The sequence below is a fragment of the Hemitrygon akajei genome, chromosome 12 (genome assembly GCF_048418815.1).
Source record: "Hemitrygon akajei chromosome 12, sHemAka1.3, whole genome shotgun sequence".
In the NCBI taxonomy this organism is placed as follows: Eukaryota; Metazoa; Chordata; class Chondrichthyes; order Myliobatiformes; family Dasyatidae; genus Hemitrygon; species Hemitrygon akajei.
In genome coordinates, this window is record NC_133135.1 from 6,638,658 (window position 1) to 6,653,599 (window position 14,942).

At 51.9% G+C, this 14,942-nt stretch overlaps 1 protein-coding gene across 4 annotated transcripts in view; it reads right to left on the reverse strand.

Moving 5' to 3' along the window:
- LOC140736693 (atrial natriuretic peptide receptor 2-like) overlaps positions 1-14,942 on the reverse strand; it is a 94,267-nt gene that overhangs the window by 38,630 nt on the left and 40,695 nt on the right. For all 4 annotated transcript variants that reach the window (XM_073062526.1, XM_073062527.1, XM_073062525.1 and 1 more), the window contains 3 exons: positions 13,936-14,079; positions 9,847-9,968; positions 8,794-8,935 (listed from right to left, as the gene is read on the reverse strand). In XM_073062526.1, coding sequence (XP_072918627.1) covers positions 8,794-8,935; positions 9,847-9,968; positions 13,936-14,079 — 408 coding nt within the window. The remainder of the gene's footprint in view (positions 1-8,793; positions 8,936-9,846; positions 9,969-13,935; positions 14,080-14,942) is intronic.

Sequence of the window (14,942 nt, forward strand, 5' to 3'; positions counted from 1 at the left end):
CCCGGGGAGTGCTGTAGATCAGAGGGAGCGAGGGGTACAGGTACAGGGTGTCCCGGGGAGTGTTGTAGATCAGAGGGAGCGAGGGGTACAGGTACAGGGTGTCCCGGGGAGTGTTGTAGATCAGAGGGAGCGAGGGGTACAGGTACAGTGTGTCCCGGGGAGTGTTGTAGAACAGAGGGAGTGAGGGGTACAGGTACAGGGTGTCCCGGGGAGTGTTGTAGAACAGAGGGAGCGAGGGGTACAGGTACAGGGTGTCCCGGGGAGTGTTGTAGATCAGAGGGAGCGAGGGGTACACGTACAGGGTGTCCCAGGGAGTGTTGTAGAACATAGAGAATGAGGGGTACAGGTACAGGGTGTCCCAGGGAGTGTTGTAGAACAGAGAGAGTGAGGGGTACAGGTACAGGGTGTCCCGGGGAGTGTTGTAGAACAGAGGGAGCGAGGGGTACAGGTACAGGGTGTCCCAGGGAGTGTTGTAGAACAGAGGGAGCGAGGGGTACAGGTACAGGGTGTCCCGGGGAGTGTTGTAGATCAGAGGGAGCGAGGGGTACAGGTACAGGGTGTCCCGGGGAGTGTTGTAGATCAGAGGGAGCGAGGGGTACAGGTACAGGGTGTCCTGGGGAGTGTTGTAGATCAGAGGGAGCGAGGGGTACAGGTACAGGGTGTCCTGGGGAGTGTTGTAGAACAGAGAGAGCGAGGGGTACAGGTACCGGGTATCCCGGGGAGTGTTGTAGATCAGAGGGAGTGAGGGGTACAGGTACAGGGTGTCCCACAGAGTGTTGTAGAACAGAGAGAGTGAGGGGTACAGTGTATCCCACGGAGTGTTGTAGAACAGAGGGAGCAAGGGGTACAGGTACAGGGTGTCCCGGGGAGTGTTGTAGAACAGAGGGAGCGAGGGGTACAGGTACAGGGTGTCCCGGGGAGTGTTGTAGAACAGAGGGAGTGAGGGGTACAGGTACAGGGTGTCCCAGGGAGTGTTGGAGAACAGAGGGAGTGAGGGGTACAGGTACAGGGTGTCCCGGGGAGTGTTGTAGAACAGAGGGAGCAAGGGTTCCAGGTACAGGGTGTCCCACAGAGTGTTGTAGAACAGAGAGAGTGAGGGGTACAGGTACAGAGTGTCCCGGGGAGTGTTGTAGAACAGAGGGAGCGAGGGGTACAGATACAGGGTGTCCCGGGGAGTGTTGTAGAACAGAGAGAGTGAGGTGTACAGGTACAGGGTGTCCCGGGGAGTGTTGTAGAACAGAGAGAGTGAGGGGTACAGGTACAGGGTGTCCCGGGGAGTGTTGTAGAACAGAGGGAGCGAGGGGTACAGGTACAGGGTGTCCCGGGGAGTGTTGTAGAACAGAGGGAGCGAGGGGTACAGGTACAGGGTGTCCCGGGGAGTGTTGTAGATCAGAGGGAGCGAGGGGTACAGGTACAGGGTGTCCCGGGGAGTGTTGTAGAACAGAGGGAGCGAGGGGTACAGGTACAGGGTGTCCCGGGGAGTGTTGTAGAACAGAGGGAGCGAGGGGTACAGGTACAGGGTGTCCCGGGGAGTGTTGTAGATCAGAGGGAGCGAGGGGTACAGGTACAGGGTGTCCCGGGGAGTGATGTAGAACAGAGGGAGTGAGGGGTACAGGTACAGGGTGTCCCAGGGGAGTGTTGTAGAACAGAGGGAGCGAGGGGTACAGGTACAGGGTGTCCCGGGGAGTGTTGTAGAACAGAGGGAGCGAGGGGTACAGGTACAGGGTGTCCCGGGGAGTGTTGTAGAACAGAGGGAGCGAGGGGTACAGATACAGGGTGTCCCGGGGAGTGTTGTAGAACAGAGGGAGTGAGGGGTACAGGTACAGGGTGTCCCGGGGAGTGTTGTAGATCAGAGGGAGCGAGGGGTACAGGTACAGGGTGTCCCGGGGAGTGTTGTAGATCAGAGGGAGTGAGGGGTACAGGTACAGGGTGTCCCAGGGAGTGTTGTAGAACAGAGGGAGCGAGGGGTACAGGTACAGGGTGTCCCAGGGAGTGTTGTAGAACATAGAGAATGAGGGGTACAGGTACAGGGTATCCCAGGGAGTGTTGTAGAACAGAGGGAGTGAGGGGTACAGGTACAGGGTGTCCCGGGGAGTGCTGTAGATCAGAGGGAGCGAGGGGTACAGGTACAGGGTGTCCTGGGGAGTGTTGTAGAACAGAGGGAGTGAGGGGTACAGGTACAGGGTGTCCCGGGGAGTGTTGTAGAACAGAGAGAGTGAGGGGTACAGGTACAGGGTGTCCCGGGGAGTGTTGTAGAACAGAGGGAGTGAGGGGTACAGGTACAGGGTGTCCCGGGTAGTGTTGTAGACCAGAGGGAGTGAGGGGTACAGGTACAGGGTGTCCCAGGGAGTGTTGTAGAACAGAGAGAGTGAGGGGTACAGGTACAGGGTGTCCCGGGGAGTGTTGAAGAACAGAGAGAGGGAGGGGTACAGGTACAGGGTGTCCCGGGGAGTGTTGTAGAACAGAGGGAGCGAGGGGTACAGATACAGGGTGTCCCGGGGAGTGTTGTAGAACAGAGGGAGTGAGGGGTACAGGTACAGGGTGTCCCGGGGAGTGTTGTAGATCAGAGGGAGCGAGGGGTACAGGTACAGGGTGTCCCGGGGAGTGTTGTAGATCAGAGGGAGCGAGGGGTACAGGTACAGGGTGTCCCGGGGAGTGTTGTAGAACAGAGGGAGCGAGGGGTACAGGTACAGGGTGTCCCAGGGAGTGTTGTAGAACATAGAGAATAAGGGGTACAGGTACAGGGTGTCCCAGGGAGTGTTGTAGAACAGAGGGAGCGAGGGGTACAGGTACAGGGTGTCCCGGGGAGTGTTGTAGAACAGAGGGAGCAAGGGGTACAGGTACAGGGTGTCCCGGGGAGTGTTGTAGAACAGAGGGAGCGAGGGGTACAGGTACAGGGTGTCCCAGGGAGTGTTGTAGAACAGAGGGAGCGAGGGGTACAGGTACAGGGTGTCCCGGGGAGTGTTGTAGATCAGAGGGAGCAAGGGGTACAGGTACAGGATGTCCCGGGGAGTGTTGTAGAACAGAGGGAGTGAGGGGTACAGGTACAGGGTGTCCCGGGGAGTGCTGTAGATCAGAGGGAGCGAGGGGTACAGGTACAGGGTGTCCTGGGGAGTGTTGTAGATCAGAGGGAGCGAGGGGTACAGGTACAGGGTGTCCCGGGGAGTGTTGTAGATCAGAGGGAGCGAGGGGTACAGGTACAGGATGTCCCGGGGAGTGTTGTAGATCAGAGGGAGCGAGGGGTACAGGTACAGGGTGTCCTGGGGAGTGTTGTAGATCAGAGGGAGTGAGGGGTACAGGTATAGGGTGTCCCGGGGAGTGTTGTAGATCAGAGGGAGCGAGGGGTACAGGTACAGGGTGTCCCGGGGAGTGTTGTAGATCAGAGGGAGCGAGGGGTACAGGTACAGGGTGTCCCGGGGAGTGTTGTAGAACAGAGGGAGTGAGGGGTACAGGTACAGGGTGTCCCGGGGAGTGTTGTAGAACAGAGGGAGCGAGGGGTACAGGTACAGGGTGTCCCGGGGAGTGTTGTAGAACAGAGGGAGCAAGGGGTACAGGTACAGGGTGTCCCGGGGAGTGTTGTAGATCAGAGGGAGCGAGGGGTACACGTACAGGGTGTCCCAGGGAGTGTTGTAGAACATAGAGAATGAGGGGTACAGGTACAGGGCGTCCCAGGGAGTGTTGTAGAACAGAGAGAGTGAGGGGTACAGGTACAGGGTGTCCCGGGGAGTGTTGTAGAACAGAGGGAGCGAGGGGTACAGGTACAGGGTGTCCCAGGGAGTGTTGTAGAACAGAGGGAGCGAGGGGTACAGGTACAGGGTGTCCCGGGGAGTGTTGTAGATCAGAGGGAGCGAGGGGTACAGGTACAGGGTGTCCCGGGGAGTGTTGTAGATCAGAGGGAGCGAGGGGTACAGGTACAGGGTGTCCTGGGGAGTGTTGTAGATCAGAGGGAGCGAGGGGTACAGGTACAGGGTGTCCTGGGGAGTGTTGTAGAACAGAGAGAGCGAGGGGTACAGGTACCGGGTATCCCAGGGAGTGTTGTAGATCAGAGGGAGTGAGGGGTACAGGTACAGGGTGTCCCGGGGAGTGTTGTAGATCAGAGGGAGCGAGGGGTACAGGTACAGGGTGTCCCGGGGAGTGTCGTAGAACAGAGGGAGCGAGGGGTACAGGTACAGGGTGTCCCGGGGAGTGTTGTAGATCAGAGGGAGTGAGGGGTACAGGTACAGGGTGTCCCAGGGAGTGTTGTAGAACAGAGGGAGCGAGGGGTACAGGTACAGGGTGTCCCGGGGAGTGTTGTAGAACAGAGGGAGCAAGGGGTACAGGTACAGGGTGTCCCGGGGAGTGTTGTAGAACAGAGGGAGCGAGGGGTACAGGTACAGGATGTCCCGGGGAGTGTTGTAGAACAGAGGGAGCGAGGGGTACAGGTACAGGGTGTCCCACAGAGTGTTGTAGAACAGAGAGAGTGAGGGGTACAGGGTATCCCACGGAGTGTTGTAGAACAGAGGGAGCGAGGGGTACAGGTACAGGGTGTCCCGGGGAGTGTTGTAGAACAGAGGGAGCGAGGGGTACAGGTACAGGGTGTCCCGGGGAGTGTTGTAGAACAGAGGGAGTGAGGGGTACAGGTACAGGGTGTCCCAGGGAGTGTTGGAGAACAGAGGGAGTGAGGGGTACAGGTACAGGGTGTCCCAGGGAGTGTTGGAGAACAGAGGGAGCGAGGGGTACAGGTACAGGGTGTCCCGGGGAGTGTTGTAGATCAGAGGGAGCGAGGGGTACAGGTACAGGGTGTCCCGGGGAGTGATGTAGAACAGAGGGAGTGAGGGGTACAGGTACAGGGTGTCCCGGGGAGTGTTGTAGAACAGAGGGAGCGAGGGGTACAGGTACAGGGTGTCCCGGGGAGTGTTGTAGAACAGAGGGAGCGAGGGGTACAGGTACAGGGTGTCCCGGGGAGTGTTGTAGAACAGAGGGAGCGAGGGGTACAGATACAGGGTGTCCCGGGGAGTGTTGTAGAACAGAGGGAGTGAGGGGTACAGGTACAGGGTGTCCCGGGGAGTGTTGTAGTTCAGAGGGAGCGAGGGGTACAGGTACAGGGTGTCCCGGGGAGTGTTGTAGATCAGAGGGAGCGAGGGGTACAGGTACAGGGTGTCCCAGGGAGTGTTGTAGAACATAGAGAATGAGGGGTACAGGTACAGGGTATCCCAGGGAGTGTTGTAGAACAGAGGGAGTGAGGGGTACAGGTACAGGGTATCCCGGGGAGTGCTGTAGATCAGAGGGAGCGAGGGGTACAGGTACAGGGTGTCCTGGGGAGTGTTGTAGAACAGAGGGAGTGAGGGGTACAGGTACAGGGTGTCCCGGGGAGTGTTGTAGAACAGAGAGAGTGAGGGGTACAGGTACAGGGTGTCCCGGGGAGTGTTGTAGAACAGAGGGAGTGAGGGGTACAGGTACAGGGTGTCCCGGGGAGTGTTGTAGAACAGAGGGAGTGAGGGGTACAGGTACAGGGTGTCCCAGGGAGTGTTGTAGAACAGAGAGAGTGAGGGGTACAGGTACAGGGTGTCCCGGGGAGTGTTGAAGAACAGAGAGAGGGAGGGGTACAGGTACAGGGTGTCCCGGGGAGTGTTGTAGAACAGAGGGAGCGAGGGGTACAGATACAGGGTGTCCCGGGGAGTGTTGTAGAACAGAGGGAGAGAGGGGTACAGGTACAGGGTGTCCCGGGGAGTGTTGTAGATCAGAGGGAGCGAGGGGTACAGGTACAGGGTGTCCCGGGGAGTGTTGTAGATCAGAGGGAGCGAGGGGTACAGGTACAGGGTGTCCCGGGGAGTGTTGTAGAACAGAGGGAGCGAGGGGTACAGGTACAGGGTGTCCCGGGGAGTGTTGTAGAACAGAGGGAGCAAGGGGTACAGGTACAGGGTGTCCCGGGGAGTGTTGTAGAACAGAGGGAGCGAGGGGTACAGGTACAGGGTGTCCCAGGGAGTGTTGTAGAACAGAGGGAGCGAGGGGTACAGGTACAGGGTGTCCCGGGGAGTGTTGTAGATCAGAGGGAGCAAGGGGTACAGGTACAGGATGTCCCGGGGAGTGCTGTAGATCAGAGGGAGCGAGGGGTACAGGTACAGGATGTCCCGGGGAGTGCTGTAGATCAGAGGGAGCGAGGGGTACAGGTACAGGGTGTCCCGGGGAGTGCTGTAGATCAGAGGGAGCGAGGGGTACAGGTACAGGGTGTCCTGGGGAGTGTTGTAGATCAGAGGGAGCGAGGGGTACAGGTACAGGGTGTCCCGGGGAGTGTTGTAGATCAGAGGGAGCGAGGGGTACAGGTACAGGATGTCCCGGGGAGTGCTGTAGATCAGAGGGAGCGAGGGGTACAGGTACAGGGTGTCCTGGGGAGTGTTGTAGATCAGAGGGAGTGAGGGGTTCAGGTACAGGGTGTCCTGGGGAGTGTTGCAGATCAGAGGGAGCGAGGGGTACAGGTACAGGGTGTCCCGGGGAGTGTTGTAGAACAGAGGGAGCGAGGGGTACAGGTACAGGGTGTCCCGGGGAGTGTTGTAGAACAGAGGGAGTGAGGGGTACAGGTACAGGGTGTCCCGGGGAGTGTTGTAGAACAGAGGGAGCGAGGGGTACAGGTACAGGGTGTCCCGGGGAGTGTTGTAGAACAGAGGGAGCGAGGGGTACAGGTACAGGGTGTCCCGGGGAGTGTTGTAGATCAGAGGGAGCGAGGGGTACACGTACAGGGTGTCCCAGGGAGTGTTGTAGAACATAGAGAATGAGGGGTACAGGTACAGGGTGTCCCAGGGAGTGTTGTAGAACAGAGAGAGTGAGGGGTACAGGTACAGGGTGTCCCGGGGAGTGTTGTAGAACAGAGGGAGCGAGGGGTACAGGTACAGGGTGTCCCAGGGAGTGTTGTAGAACAGAGGGAGCGAGGGGTACAGGTACAGGGTGTCCCGGGGAGTGTTGTAGATCAGAGGGAGCGAGGGGTACAGGTACAGGGTGTCCCGGGGAGTGTTGTAGATCAGAGGGAGCGAGGGGTACAGGTACAGGGTGTCCTGGGGAGTGTTGTAGATCAGAGGGAGCGAGGGGTACAGGTACAGGGTGTCCTGGGGAGTGTTGTAGAACAGAGAGAGCGAGGGGTACAGGTACAGGGTGTCCTGGGGAGTGTTGTAGAACAGAGGGAGCGAGGGGTACAGGTACAGGGTGTCCCAGGGAGTGTTGTAGAACAGAGGGAGCGAGGGGTACAGGTACAGGGTGTCCCGGGGAGTGTTGTAGAACAGAGAGAGCGAGGGGTACAGGTACCGGGTATCCCGGGGAGTGTTGTAGATCAGAGGGAGTGAGGGGTACAGGTACAGGGTGTCCCGGGGAGTGTTGTAGAACAGAGAGAGCGAGGGGTACAGGTACAGGGTGTCCCGGGGAGTGTTGTAGATCAGAGGGAGCGAGGGGTACAGGTACAGGGTGTCCCGGGGAGTGTTGTAGAACAGAGAGAGTGAGGGGTACAGGTACAGGGTGTCCCACAGAGTGTTGTAGAACAGAGAGAGTGAGGGGTACAGGGTATCCCACGGAGTGTTGTAGAACAGAGGGAGCAAGGGGTACAGGTACAGGGTGTCCCGGGGAGTGTTGTAGAACAGAGGGAGCGAGGGGTACAGGTACAGGGTGTCCCGGGGAGTGTTGTAGAACAGAGGGAGCAAGGGTTCCAGGTACAGGGTGTCCCACAGAGTGTTGTAGAACAGAGAGAGTGAGGGGTACAGGTACAGAGTGTCCCGGGGAGTGTTGTAGAACAGAGGGAGCGAGGGGTACAGATACAGGGTGTCCCGGGGAGTGTTGTAGAACAGAGAGAGTGAGGTGTACAGGTACAGGGTGTCCCGGGGAGTGTTGTAGAACAGAGAGAGTGAGGGGTACAGGTACAGGGTGTCCCGGGGAGTGTTGTAGAACAGAGGGAGCGAGGGGTACAGGTACAGGGTGTCCCGGGGAGTGTTGTAGATCAGAGGGAGTGAGGGGTACAGGTACAGGGTGTCCCGGGGAGTGTTGTAGAACAGAGGGAGTGAGGGGTACAGGTACAGGGTGTCCCGGGGAGTGTTGTAGAACAGAGGGAGTGAGGGGTACAGGTACAGGGTGTCCCGGGGAGTGTTGTAGAACAGAGGGAGTGAGGGGTACAGGTACAGGGTGTCCCGGGGAGTGTTGTAGAACAGAGGGAGTGAGGGGTGCAGGTACAGGGTGTCCCGGGGAGTGTTGTAGAACAGAGGGAGCGAGGGGTACAGGTACAGGGTGTCCCGCGGAGTGTTGTAGAACAGAGAGAGTGAGGGGTACAGGTAGAGGTTTCCCTGAGAGTGATGTAATAGGTAAACTTGGTAGTGACGATGCATTTGGCATTTTGACCTTCAACAGTCAGGTCTTTAAGTACTTTGCTGCCATGCCAAACAACACATTTCACATTTGCCAGTGATCATATCTGATTGACGTCTCTCGTCCTAGCTGAGGTGATGTGGCAAGTTTGAAGTTCAAAGTAAATTTATTATCAGAGCCCACGTTTGTCACCACGTATAACACTGAGCGTCACTTCCTGTGGGTATTCACAGTAAATACAAGGAGTCAATGAAAAAATCAAGAGAAGTAATAACTATAATGAATATTGAGAACATGACATGATGGATCCTTAAAAGAGCGTGAAGTTCAGTATTGGGGTGAGTGATGTTAACCCCTCTGGCTCAGGAGCCTGCTGGTTGAGGGGTAATAACTGTTCCTGTGGGTCTTGAGGCTCTTGCTCAATGGCAGCAGCAAGAAGAGCAGAGACATGGTGAGCAAGAGGAGCAGCCTTACCTGTAGACATCTGCCGTGGGGCTCAGGTTAGAAGCAGTGCCTGCAACCACTTCAGGAGCACAGAAAATACGACCCATCTTCAGAACGAAACCATCATCGAATTCCTGGAAATCAGCGCTCCTGTAGGCTACCAGTCCGTAGTCTTCACAAACAGACAGATTGAGATGTCAGTTACAGACTCAGATATGGAAAGGATACTGAGATCACAGAGTTTTCAGACACATACAAACTCAGGTGTGGCCACTTTATTAGGTACGGTACCTCCTGTAGCCCAACCATTTCAAAGTTCAATGTGCTGTGTGTTCGGAGACGCTCTTCTGCCCACCACTGTTGTAATGTGTGTTTAAGTTTGAATTACTGTCAGCTTGAACCAGTCTGGCCATTTTTCGCTGACCTCTCTCATTAACAAGGCATTTCACCCACAGATCTTGTCTTTTTTTAGTGTCTCACGCCATTCTCTGTAAACTCTTGTGCGTGGGAATCCCAGGAGATCCAGCAGTTTCTGAGATACTCAAACCAAATATTCCACAGTCAAAGTCACTGAGATCACACTTCTTCCCCGTTCTAAAGTTTGGTCTGAACAACTGAACCTCTTGACCATGTCTGCGTGCTTTTATGCATTGAATTGCTGCCCCACGATTGGCTGACTAGATATTTGCATTAATGAGCGGGTGTATATAATAACGAGGCCAATGAATGTACTTGCAGCAGCATCGCAGGCACATGGTATCAGATACAGTAAGTGCTGGAGGAACTCAGCAGGTCAGGCTGTATCACTGGAGGAAAATGAATAAACAGTCAACATTTTGGCTGAGACACTTCATCAGGATATTATTCCCTTGGGGAGTATTGTAGAACAAATCGAGCTGGGGTACATGTACAGGGTTCCTTGGGGAATAACTGTGAAGAGCCTTGGCCCAAAACGTCTACTGTTTATTCCTCTTCATAGATGTTGCCTGACCTGCTGACTTCTTCCAGCATTTTGTGTGTGTTGCTCTGGACTTCCAGCACCTGCAGAATCTCTTGTGTTTATAAATAAGAGGCTGTTGTTACCTGCGATCTTGCACACCCATCTGTCATCAATAATACAGTTGGTCGATTTCAGTCTCCCATGGTACACTTTGCGATGGTGGAGATAAGCCATTCCCCGAGACACATCCGTGGCAAATGATAATCTAAAGCAACAACATCTTGAGGTTAAATGTACCATATCCCAAAAGGAAATATATGGGTGATGGGGGAGAAGGGTGAGATATGTGTGGTGGGTGTTGGGGACGAGAGTCTAGGCTTTTGACCAAGGTTTAAATGGGCCCTGAGGGACACATTTTCACATTGAGAATGATTTTGTGGAGCAAGTCACAGGCAGAATGGTCGTGCAGCAATTAGCGTAAGGCTTTACAGCACCAACAACCAGGGTTAATAAGGAGTCTGTACGTTCCCTCCACATCAGTTTCCTCCGGGTGCTCCCATTTCCCCTTAACCCTGCAAAGACGTACGTTTAGGGTTAGTGAATTGTAGACATTCTATATTGGCACCGGAAGCATGGCGACACCCGGGCTGTCCCTGGCAAACCAATCCTCATAGAGGGATCAGAAGTGGAGAGAGTGAGCAGCTTCAAGTTCCTGGGTGTCAAGATCTCAGAATCTAACCTGGTCCCAACATATTGATGTAGTCATAAAGAAGGCAAGAGAGCGGCTATACTTCATTAGGAGTTTGAAGAGATTTGGCATGTCAACAAATACACTCAAAAACTTCTTCAGTTGTACCGTGGAAAACATTCTGACAGGCTGCATCACTGTCTGGTATGGAGGGGCTACAGCACAGGACCAAAAGAAGCTGTAGAGGGTTGTAAATCTAGTCAGCTCCATCTTGGGCACTAGCCTACAAAGTACCCAGGACATCTTTAGGGAGCGGTGTCTCAGAAAGGCAGCGTCCATTATTAAAGACCTCCAGCACCCAGGGCATGTCCTTTTCTCACTGTTACCATCAAGTAGGAGATACAGAAGCCTGAAGACACACACTCAGTGATTCAGGAACAGCTTCTTCCCCTCTGCCATCTGATTCCAAAATGGACATTGAATCTTTGGACACTTTTTTTTAATATACAGTATTTCTGTTTTTGCACATTTTTTAAATCTATTCAATATATGTAATTGATTTACTTGTTTATTTATTATTATCATTATTTTTATTTTATTTATTATATTTTTTTCTCTCTGCTATATTATGTATCGCATTGAACCGCTGCTGCTAAGTTAATAAATTTCACATCGCATGCCAGTGATAATAAACCTGATTCTGAATCTGATACCTCAGACTGTGTTGGTCATTGATGTAAGCAATGCATTTCACTGTATGTTTTGGTGTTTTAATGTACATGTGACAAATAAAATTCAATTAAAATGTTTAAGAGATATTTATACAAGTACATGGATAGAAGTTTAGAGGGATGTGGGTCAAAGGCGGGCAAATGGTGGCAGCAATGAGAAGAGGGCATATCCTGGGTGATAGGGTCCTTAATGGTGGATGCCATATTTGTGAAGGTGTCCTTGAAGCTGGAGTGGCTAGTGCCCATGATGGAGCTGGCTGAGTTTACAACTTTTTGCAGCTTTGCAGTGAGCCCCACACACTACACCAGACAGTGACGGACCCAGTCAGAATGCTCTCCATGGTACATCTATACAAATTAGTGAATGTCTTTGGTGACATGCCAAGTCTCTCAAACGCCTAATGAAATATAGTTACTGGTGTGCCTTCTTTGAAATTGCTGGACCCAGGATAGATCCTCAGAGATGTTGATACTGAGAACCCTGAAGCTGCTGATCCACGTGCCAGCACTGGAACAGAGAGACCAGGGAGGGCCGGAGAGCTGGAGGGTATTATGAGGGTTGAGATGCAGGCAGGATTCCACGCATGGAACTGGTTACGGTGATGGAAGGACTGAGGAGATCGTATTGATTGATTCTGAGGGGAATTGAGGTGGTGGAAGCCAAGAGGAAGTTTGTCCTGGGGAGGGGAATCTAGAACAGAGGCAATGGCTTCAGAATCAGAATCAGGTTTGTTATTACTGACATATGTTGTGAAGTTTGTTGTATTGTGGCAATAGTAATTTGCAAAGTATAACAATTACTTTATATTACAATAGATTGATAAATAGATCAATAGACCATAAGACACAGAAGCAGAATTAGGCTATTCAGCCCATCGATTCTGCTCCATCATTTGATCACAGCTGATTTATCATCCCTCACAACCCCATTCTCTTGCCTTCTCCCCATAATCTTTGATGTCTGGCTAATCAAGAACTTAACAATCTCCACTTTAAATATATCAAAGACTTGGCCTCCACAGCTGTCTGCAATAATGAATTCCACAGATTCACCACCCTCTGTCTAAGGAAAATCCTCCTCATCTCTGTTCTAAGTGGATGTCCCTCTTATCTGAGGCTGTGATAGATAGATAAATAGATAAGTAGAGAGATAAAGAGGGAGAGAGATAGATGCATAAATTGAGATAGATAGATTGTGAGGTAAATGAAGGATCGGCTCTACATTTCATTCTACGTAATGATTGTTTCTACTTCTTCTCCCTCAATGTCCTGCGTAATGATCTGTCCTGTATCAACAGAATGCAAGACAAGTTTTCACTATGTCTTGGTGCATTTTAAGTATTGCAATGTATTTCTGCCGCAAAACAAATTTCACGAGATATGTCAGCGATTATAAATGTGATTCTAATTCTTCTCAGCCACATGGGTTTCGGAAAACAGGTGAGCAGAGCACCCAAATCTTCCTTGAACATTGGGATTTCTTATCCGAGAGGACAGATCCGCTCTCAGTTCAAGGCCTCGTGTGTGGAAAGATTAAAGATTAACAATTAAAGATTTTTTTTAAATTAAAGATTAGCTTTATTTGCTTTATGTCTATCAAAACATTAAAACACACAGTGAAGTGTTATTTCTGTCAACGAACAACAAATTCTGAGGATGAGCTGGGGGCAGTGTACAAGTGTTGCCACACTTCCAGCACTAGCACAGCATGTCCACAACTCACTAATCCTTGCCATACGTCTTTGGAATGTGGGAGGAAACCAGAGCAGCCGGAGGAAACCCCCACTGTCACAAGAAGAATGTACAAGTCCTTACAGACAGCAGTGGGAACTGAACCCTGATCAGTAATGGCTGGGGCTATAAAGTGATTGCACTAACCACTGTGCCACCATTATGGGGAATAAACTAAAGAATATGAGATGTAAAGGAACATTAATGCAAGTGTGATATTAAAATAATGCAATTCAATTTGATAATAATGTGACAATGACTAACAAAGCCCAAGGATATGCTGGGAGCAGCCTGCAAGGAAGGTTTTTGAAATTCACAGGTACTTACACCAGCATAAGTCAGTGAGGCCAAGGCTCTGGGCTAGTGGGGGGTTGAGAGTTGGCAAAGTTTCCGATGAACAGAGGTTATGGTTTGGGATGGCGATAGAGACACGTACCCAGTGAGACTTGCAGCAGCCTATGAACTGAAGAGGGACTGAGTTTGGGCCCCTTATGTGCTGGCATTGGAAAGGATACTGAGGAGGCTCATGAGAATGATCCTGGCAAAGAAAGGGTTAACATGTGAGGTGTGTTTGTTGGCTCTGGTCCTGGAGTGTAGAATAATAAGGGGAGGCTCTCACTGAAACCTATTGAACATTGAAAGGCCAAGATACAGTAGATGTGGAGAAGGTGTTTCCTATTGTGGATGAGTCTGGCACCAGAGGGCACCATCTCGAATGGAAGGACATCCCTTTGGAACAGAGATGAGAAGGAATTTCTTAGCCAGAGGGTGGTGAATCTATGGAATTCATTGCCACAGACGGCTTTGGAGGCCAAGTCATTGGATATGTTTTAAGTAGAGGTTGATAGGTTCTTGATAAACAAAGGTGTCAAAGGCTACGGGGAGAAGGCAGGAGAATTTGGTTGAGAAGGATAATAAATCTGCCATGATGGAATGGTGAAGCAGACTCGATGGGCTGAATGGCCTCATTCTGCTCCGATGTCTTATGGCTTTACAATTAGTCCATTCTGTAAGTTACACTACACAGGCAGATCTACAAACCACAGCTCCTTGCAAGTAAATGAGAAATGTGTGGGTGTTACCTGAAGCCCCAATTCAGGGGAATATCTTCATTGAACAGTACGTCGGACAGACTCCCTTTAGGGCAATATTCGGTAACTATAGTAACGTTAGGCACCTCCACAGATCCACCGATAAACTTGCACAGGTTTGGATGGTCGAGTTCCCTGGAATGATGAACAGTGCAATTAATATCCAGAAAGAACAATAAATACCACTGAGCTGACTGGACAGAGTGCTGTTTTCCCCTTAACACAGCTCAAGGTCCAAGATAGTTGAATGTCATTTCCAGTACGCAAGTGTAAAGGAGAACAAAATAATCATTACTCCTGATCCAATGCAGCACAAAAAAACACAAAGAGATAAAGAACACAATCATAATAAAAAAACACAATAAATATAAATACATAAGATAGCTTATACATGTAGATTGATTGTATGTCCATAAAGTGACGCTCGGCACAGGAGTGTCTGTACATAAGGTGACTGACAGGAAATTATAGAGTTAGTGGTGGTTGGGGGTGTGGAGGGGTGGGTTAGTGGGTGGAGGTGTTGATCAGCCTCACTGCTTGGGGAAAGAAACAGTTTTTGAGTCTGGTGGTCCTGGTGTGGATGATACGTGGCCTCCTCTCTGATGGGAGTGGGACAAGCAGTCCATGAGCAGGGAGGGTGGGGTCCTTCATGATGTTTCTGGCCTCTGTCTGGTTCCCTTCTGCACTTTTGCCCTTGATGGTGGATAGGCTGACACCGGCGACGTGCTGGACAGTTTTCAGCAGTCTCGCCACTGCCCGTGAGCAGTTTGTATCTTCTCCTCCTGAGCACTTGGGTTTCCCCCCAAAGATGTACTGATTGGTAGGCTAATTGGCCATTGTAAATTGTCCTGCGATTAGGCCAGGATTAACCCAGGAGTTGCTGGGCAGCACGACTCGAAGGGCCAGTTCCCTGTTGAATCTCAATAAATAATTAAAGAAATAAAGAACAACACAACCAGCAGGACTTTCCTGTCAGTCAATCACCTTATATACAGACA